The following is an 8,495-nucleotide window of genomic DNA, read 5'->3' as shown; positions in this document are numbered from 1 at the left end:
ACTCCATAAATAAACCTTTTCTATTTGTTCAGAGATATAATGCGTGATGCGGAATGACTTTAGATTTACCTAGGATGATATACGAGTTGGTATGCGTTGAACATCACGAGCGTCTCCAGGCTGGATAACAATGAGACATCCAGCACAGTTATATACGTTACTTTTCTACAAAAATACAAATTTAAAGACAGTCGCTCATAAATCCTTGCTCCGTAACTTGATCAAAAGTAAACAGTTTATGAATCATTCCATTCGTTTACGAGATGAACACACGATAGTTATCTAATCGGATAGGATTCATTCATTCCATCTGCACACTCTTTTGCGCGCTGAAAGGACAAACACGAGATCGCTGTGCCAACCGGCTGAATGAAATGCTTTAAAACGTCGGCAGGAGCACTTCAGTACACGTTCTGGTTTTGTGTTGGGCGGTTGCTTTTTTACGTTCGCTTCCTTAGGCGTAGAGTTTTTGACGACGACTAACTGTCGTCTGAAGTTACTCAAATTGAACGCGGTATCCTTTCGTAGGTGTCGTAGAATAAAAAAGTGAGGTGGTTGTGTACATTTTAATATGGCAGATACATTCGGTAGATTCGGTAACATGAGGCCGAAACTAACGTGGATAAATCTATTTGATGTTGTTGCCGCTATAATAGGTAATTGACGATGTTCTTGAACGTTGCTTATCATTCGAACGTACCTCTTATCTTTTCCCTATTATTTGACAATTTTGCTGCAAGCAGGCAAACCAAACTTCCTTCTGTTCGACGATGTGGTTTACGAAGTTTTATTGCCAAACATTAAATGACAATAATAAACTTTTTTTCAAATGTGTGCTTCAAATTTTCGTATTCGTATCGATTTTTTTCCAAGTGGAAATAAATACCATAACTTCATTTGTGTTACCCCTACAATTTACTTTGGAAAACCATAAGATATGTCTTCAAATCCGAAGCATTTTAACCATTTTTCGAGAAGAAAAGTTCCAACACTACTTTACTTTCCCACGCCGCTGCCTTATTTAGCCACACAGTATTTTAGTAAAATTTCGGTTCTTCAATGGCTGCACTGATCATTACGATTTCCCGAGTTAAATCTTACAAAAAATGGGAAAGCATTAAAACCAGATTTAGTATTTAATTTTTTCAAATGGCGATCTCCCTTTGACGTGAACTAAAATAGTTTTTTTATCGTTGGCTGATGCAAATTGTAGTTTTAAATGAACGTTAACTTGAAACTGTGCAACACAAGGGAGTGTTGCATTTTTTTTTGTAAACTGTCCTTGCCTATTTTTCTGGTCTGAGAACAAAAATAAACCCTGATTAGAAAAGGTACAACATTGAACTCTTATCTCTCTATTTTATTTAGTTGCCGTTTTCGTTACAATCAGTGAGCTTGGCTGGCTACCTCAGCTCGTGAAAAGAGGCTACTACTGTGATGATCGATCGATCCAGAGACCATACACTGGCGATACCATAACAGCATGGATGATCGTCATAAGTGGATTTGTGCCATTTTTCCTGGTGAGTATCCTCAACTCTATGTATACCATATATACCATCGATCAATATTGACATCTGCTCTGGTCAAACATCCGGAAATTGTTGTGTTAGTGAACATAATTTTAGAAATATTCCATAGCAAATGATGGAAAATGATCCATTTTTATATTCATGTCTCAAGTATTTTGTAAAACGTACAAATTTAAGATAAATCCTTCTAAAACATTTATTTTGCAATAAACAAATAGAATAGAGCGTGCAAACGCTACAAGTTGAAATAATTGTACAAAGATTGTCTTCTATTTAGTTGGTTTACTCTCTTGACAAAATGTAAAAATTCTAATTCAAATAAACAGGTGCCTTCGTTGTTATTCAACCGACACACGTGTTTAGATTACTAGTTGTAACTTTTATTCGTGCTTATGCGGGCTGCTTAAAGGGATTAGCTAAATTATTTATTGGCAGTGGAATTATAAGGGATGTTCTTTTCGCCTACTGCAGCGTTTCACGTGTATTCGCAAATCGATTCGAAGGAACCATCTTCGATTCGACTTAAAATTCAAACCATTCATTGTTTGCTGTTAGCAACCGCATTGTTTCAACCTGTAAGCGTGTCATTTCAACTCCATTTTAATTCTTGAGACACCCATGGAAAGTTTCGAAAACAGAATGTAGCACCAAGGCTTTGCTTTGTAGGTACATTTTTTAAACCAGCCTCGAGGTACGACGCTGGTCTCACAAGCAATTTGTCGTATGTTCGAATCTCGACTGGCTGTTAAAGTCAATAGCCTACTAGCCCCGTAATGTGCGAAGTCTGTCGAATAAGAACCGAAAGTAAAATTTCAAGAACGAAATGTAGTAGGGTATGTTGCTGCTTCGTCGTAATTGCCTATTTCCGTCCTATCCAACACAAATTATTAAAAATATCAGCATTTTTATGACACACAATACAAAACTAGTTATTCCCTAATATTTTAGTTTGTTGTCTATCATACGCGATCAATCAAAGTAAGCTGAGATCTATTAAAATGCTTTTTATCATTAAAGAAGTCCTACCAGCCAAATTTCTTACGTTTTTTCGTGCGACGAAGAAGAAAATGTCGACTAATCGTTTTAATTTCCGTCATTCATAAATGAAAATAACTCACGCAAGGCATTGTCATTATTCTACAGCCAAAAAAACTTGCCAGACCTGCAGAAATTTTGCAGAATAATATTTGTCATGCCGTCCTACACAAATACATGCGCGTTAGCTTCGTAAAATGGTTGTGATTTTTAGTTCGGACGATGAAAAATGTTGATGGACGGATTTTAAAACGGTACGACGAATTTTAGAAATAAAGTAAGTTGCGTATTTCAATAATATGCTTTAATAATCGCTTTTCAGTTATTTCAAAGCTCACGGATCGGATGGTAAGTGTGTTTTAGTCAAATCAGCACAAGAACTTTTGGAGAATTCATTAAATCCATCCAACAAATGATGAAAATTAGAATGGCTTTATTTACTACGACGGGAATTAGAAATAAACCCTACCAAGATTTTGCTTTGCATTTTTCAAAGTTATCGTTAGATCGAAGGATTTTTTGCGCTCTTCCTTTTTTTTATCCTCCACACACTTATTTAGCGACAATAGTGTTTAATGTGTGGCTGCTCTTTTTTCTGCCGCACAGAAGATAGGTATCTACTCGATTGGTGCTTTAGAAACGGCAGCCTGTTGCCGTCATCGCTCACGGCAAGTTTTGTGATGTACCACCACCAGTGTTTCTTTTTTCTTTCTCGCTTGTGTGTAGCTCTATACGTAATCATGACTTCCAACCACAAATTCCAATTCTCCATCAATAGTCACAGTCCGTGGAAAGCGAACGTTGCTTTCTCTGGTGTCTGGAAACTGTAGATCTTTTGTGATATCCACCCGGATATTTTGCTGTAACCTGCACTGTATATCTTTTTTGCTATTATCGTTATTGAGTGAACAATAAGCTTATAATTTTTTTATACGTGTTTGTGGTATTGGGCTTACCCTTCCTCTAATGCTTACTCTACTTTACCAACCGCGTTCCACATCACAGTGCTGTCCTCAGCCATTCCTGGCGCAACTAACCAATGCATTTCACTATAAGAGTCATTTCTATACTGTTAATAGGCTTTATCGGGATAATATAGAGTTCAGCATGAAGAAAGGTAGTTGAGGGGCCTGAGAATAAACCCATGCTAAGTTCACTTTCATCTGGTTTTCGACGCATTGATTTGTAGTTCTAGTAATGATGTCGAGGTCGTCTGCGAAGACTAGGAGTTGGTTACTTTTGCTGAACATTGTTCCTCTCATTTCGATGAATCACATCTTCAATAGCGATGTTGAATAACTTACAGAACAGTCCATCACCCTCTGCGTGATTCCAAGGAACTTAAGAGTGCCTCCGAAACACGCATGAGCACATCATTCGCTTCGGGGCAGCTTTGATCAGTCTCTTCAGTTCGTCTGGCAAACTGTTCTCGTACATTATCTGCTGCGCTGAAATACACGAAAATGCGAAAATGGGCGCGTTGTACTCCCGACATTTGTGGAGGATTTGTCAGAGAGTGAAAATTCTGACCAACGAATTCTGTTTCTTTTGGGAAAAGACGATGTAACAACATCTAAGAGAGCACCTTGTAGGATACGTTCATCAGCGTGATGCCGCGGTAATTACAGAAATTGAGCCGACCGCCCTATCTATAGATTGAAAAACCACTTTCCATCCAATGCTCCGGTAGGTCTCCTTTCCTCGCTATCCAAATAAAAAATATTTGGAAAAAGGTTTTCATAAAATAGTCCACGAACGCAACTTTTTAATAACGCACACTTAAAAATAAATGGTTTTCTTTATCAGAACCGATGTAGGTTTTTGGGTTTAGAAGAAAAGTTGCGTTCGAATCTGGAAATAATAGGTTCCCATTATAACCTGGTACGGTGTTCCTAGTTTGGCAAAAAGCAACGAATTACGAACCTAGTAAATGCTGTAATGATTCTCTCTTTGTCTAATATTTTGCTATTTTCACTTCACGTCTTGTCCCACCCCAAAAGTACCATACAACACCTTTGCTACAATATTTTTTTCTACGATTTTTCGTCTATTAAAATGCTACTGTTATTGAAACTGATTTCTGAAACTGATTATTGAATAATTTCCTGACTCCAGTGAAGCGTTTCCAACCTATTTTAGATTCCATATAGCTATACATAGTATGGACACTTTCATATGATTTTGCTATAGATGCCCCTATAGGGGCTCAAAATTCCCGTTACTCAAAGTAACCGTTACCGTAAGTCAAGAAAAAATATGATGTTGAGTCTGTTTTGGGGAATACTAGTACATGTGGAAACTAAGTATTCGGAAATGTGAGATTTCAAATATTTACAGTTCTGTTAAGAAGCTTACACTAGTCAGTGTAGTCAAAGTAACTGTAACCAACGGAAGTTTTTCGGATCGAACCATGAACATGTTAAGCTTTGAATTATAGGGCTTATAAGCATTGATACTTATTGTACCTGACATTGCTATTTCATAAATTACTTCCCTAAACAGAAGAAAAAATAACAAAACCATTTTAGATAACAAAAAATAATGCGGTTCTCCGCAGATGTTCAATGAATCACCATGAGAAACGTTTCTGGGGAGTTCATGCCTCCCGAGTGACATTGCTGATAAAAAACCCCAAACATTTGCAAGCTCATTTCATAATCAACAATACCTATTGGATTCCTTAAAATCTTACCATGAATCACGCCGCAACGAAATGATCAGGGAGTTGTTATCTAAAAGTCATAGTTGTGTGTGAATCGCACTTTGCATGAACAATGAAAAAAAAATATTTTGACAATTTTGATAATTAGAAATTATTATTTCTGAAAAAAAAATTAAAAAAAAATGAAAATTATTTTCTCCTTTACTCAACACAGTTTAGTGATCAAACACAATCTTTAATGCAATACTTCGAACATTACCTATACCTGTTCCGACTTTTCTTGGAATTTTCGGCAACCGTGATAAATTTTGAGAACAGCTTTTTTTATATTTTTCCTACTTTGTTAAGCAAATTGGCTGTTCTACTATGTTCGGTTCAAAAGCTATAAAATTATGAAGTTTTTTCTTAAAATTCAAGGACACTTTGGAACAAAATGTACGACAGTTTTTAATAATCACCAGAACCAGAACCATGGTAAACTCAAAACATTATCAACGAATAACGTGTAACTTTTAGTTATTTTGTGAAAAATTAATTTACTATGAGCACTATATCAGTAAATAAATTCATAAAAAAATCATTAAAAAACTACGATAGTCTCTAAGAATTACCTTACTAACGATGAAACTTCCGCAACGATATTTCCAGATCTGGTTGGCGGAGCTACTGTTTTACTTTCCCACCATGACCGAAACCTCCACTGCGGATGCTCCAAATACAAAGTATAAGGGTTCATTTTACCAAGCAGTTTACTGGTTTTGCAAATACTTTAGAGGTTTAATTATCAAACTTCTGATTGTTGATTTTTTGAAGGTATTACTACTGTTAGAAAACAATTAATATGAGATTAGACGTTAAAAGCTTACTTCATGTTTACAGATTTTTGCCGGAGAACATAGACCCCACTTCATCGACACTTGTAGACCTGACGCTGTTTGCACAGGAAATGAGTAAGCATTAAAAAATCTCATTTCCCGGAATGTGATTGACCAAAATATTGCATAAATTTTAGATTCATCTCAACATATACGTGCACCAACACCGATGACTCACTGTATTTTATTCGGGATGCAAGCAAATCCTTTCCATCAGGCCACTCCTCAATAAGTGTATACGAAGCAGTCTTCATGGTCTGGTACTTGCACAGACGTGTCCCAAAGCTGCGATCACTCATGGCCCTACCTCTGGCCCAGTTCACCATTGCCTTGTGGGGAATGTTCTGTCCTTTATCTAGGATATTGGACAATCGTCATCATTGGTGGGATGTGCTGGCGGGAGCGATAATCGGATTTGTAGCAGCTGGAATTACGGTGAGATTTTTCCAAAAAAAAAACAAACATTTTTGTGTACTCAAATCTACTTTCTTTCTAGTGTCTCATCGATTGCCGCAATTTCAATAAAGCCAGACCAGCAGCTCGTCGGGCAGCCTACAGAGACCACACTAATCTCATATCATCAAACAACACACCATGTAAAGAAGATGCCAACCTAAGCAGTATCGTCAATTGTTCCTAGCAATTTATGTTGCGTCACTTGTTTTATTTTACGACAAAAACATTCTAGTGTTTAAAATTTTGACCGCGTCATATAGTGGCAAGACCGTCCCATAGCAAAAAAAACATCGATCCAAGAAAGCCATTTTATGTTTTTTTTATCCCGTTACTAGTAATTGGACAAAATGTTTAAGTTTTTAAGAACAACGTTGTTGAGTTGATCCTGTTTTATGAAAGTATATGTGATTGGCTATCATTTCGAGCAAAAAGCTTGGCTTTGACATATGGGGTCAACCTTTGACGAGTGACAGGGGATATTCTGTTCAAACAACGAACATTGTAAACGAATTATGTATTCCATTTTAACTAATAAGTAGCCACAATTAAAACGGATATTTTGCACTGTGGTATCAACTTGAAATAACAAATGTGATAATAGAATGTAAAAGTAACATTCGAAACAACAAGATTTCCGTGCATGTACCTAGTAAATTAACAAAATAGTACAATAGAATCGAGAGGTGACAATTCCCACTTTTTTTACTAAAATAAACATTAGAATCATGAATGGCATAACACGAAAGCGTAAATTGTGTAATATAAAACCGACCGTTATTACTCAATTTCCGTTTGCGGAGGAGATGCACACTGCACGAGTGCATCCAGCAGTCACAACACGCTCGTGGTCGATATGGATACATATTACCTGTTCTGTATAGGCTAGGTGGCTGCAGCTTGCTTCCAGTTATGCAATACATAATCGCAAAGCACGGTACTCTATGCCGGTGTCTTTGACAAAACAGTCAATGGCCAAAGAATCAGTAAAAATAAACTAGCGGGTTGTGTATTCCAGTATTGGTCATTAATTTTTATTCGTTTGTGAACCTCTTGGGCAATTGCTGCTTCAATAATTGGATTGCGCTTATAAGTGGTTGAATAAAATGTATTACGACAGTATCGTTTCCAAATTATAAATTGAACATAGTAGTTGTATTAGGATCATTTAAGATTTAGAACATCACATAAGAAAGTACATCATACAGGAATTAACGTTAGTTGCATGTTGCATATAGTCATGACTCATTAAAGTTGCGATTGTTGCTTTGCACAACCCCTTCTTTAAAAACAATACCATACAAATAGGTTATTTCTCGAAAAAAAAATACAGCTGATGATTATAGAATTAAGTAGAATATTTAGTAGTTTGTATTTTAACGTAATATATAATATTACATTAGACACAAAATCTTTCATATGATTCGAATTCCACAAAATTGAATTACCACAACCAATTCAAAAAATCTGAATCTGATTTTTCACAGTTCTAATCAAATATGTTATAGGACTTTTTGGCTTAAAGTTTTACTAAAGCCAGCAGTCAGGGAATATGATCTTGTATTTCTTCCAATTTGTATCCAGTAATACCTCGCCATGTTTGTATCTGAAACATGGCTGAGCATTATTCATGACATTGACATATTGGAAATCTGCCCCAATCATACCAATTTACAATTCTGATTTGCTTAACGATGTCTATAATCTATCGATAACTATAATCTCTGAATAAGTACCGTGGACGATATACTCCGTTAACATATAATTTCCATAATTTGTCCAGACCAAAATAGTTTCATAGAAGTTCACTTTTGTGGATAAAATGGAAAAACGACTACAAATAGACGCTGTGCTAAATAAGTTGTTGGTTCCAATTGTATCATAGTACCTACGCGTTTTAATTTGGTTGTACTATAACAAAGGTTTAGGAATTGGTCG

The 8,495-nt window shown here is 36.2% G+C and overlaps 1 protein-coding gene across 1 annotated transcript; it reads left to right on the top strand.

Annotated features, from left to right (window-relative positions):
- The first annotated feature begins 459 nt into the window (after window positions 1–459).
- On the top strand, window positions 460–7,909 carry LOC128742518 (putative phosphatidate phosphatase). Its single transcript, XM_053838912.1, has 6 exons — window positions 460–656; window positions 1,369–1,523; window positions 5,878–6,042; window positions 6,109–6,179; window positions 6,242–6,539; window positions 6,601–7,909. Exons 1-6 carry the CDS (start codon window positions 572–574, stop codon window positions 6,742–6,744), a joined length of 918 nt encoding a protein of 305 aa, XP_053694887.1. The 5' UTR covers window positions 460–571; the 3' UTR covers window positions 6,745–7,909.
- The last annotated feature ends 586 nt before the right edge of the window (window positions 7,910–8,495 follow it).

Source organism: Sabethes cyaneus, chromosome 3 (assembly GCF_943734655.1).
Source record: "Sabethes cyaneus chromosome 3, idSabCyanKW18_F2, whole genome shotgun sequence".
Classification (NCBI taxonomy): Eukaryota; Metazoa; Arthropoda; class Insecta; order Diptera; family Culicidae; genus Sabethes; species Sabethes cyaneus.
Note: the sequence above shows the minus strand (reverse complement) of the source record. Positions and strands in the feature narration are given on the sequence as shown.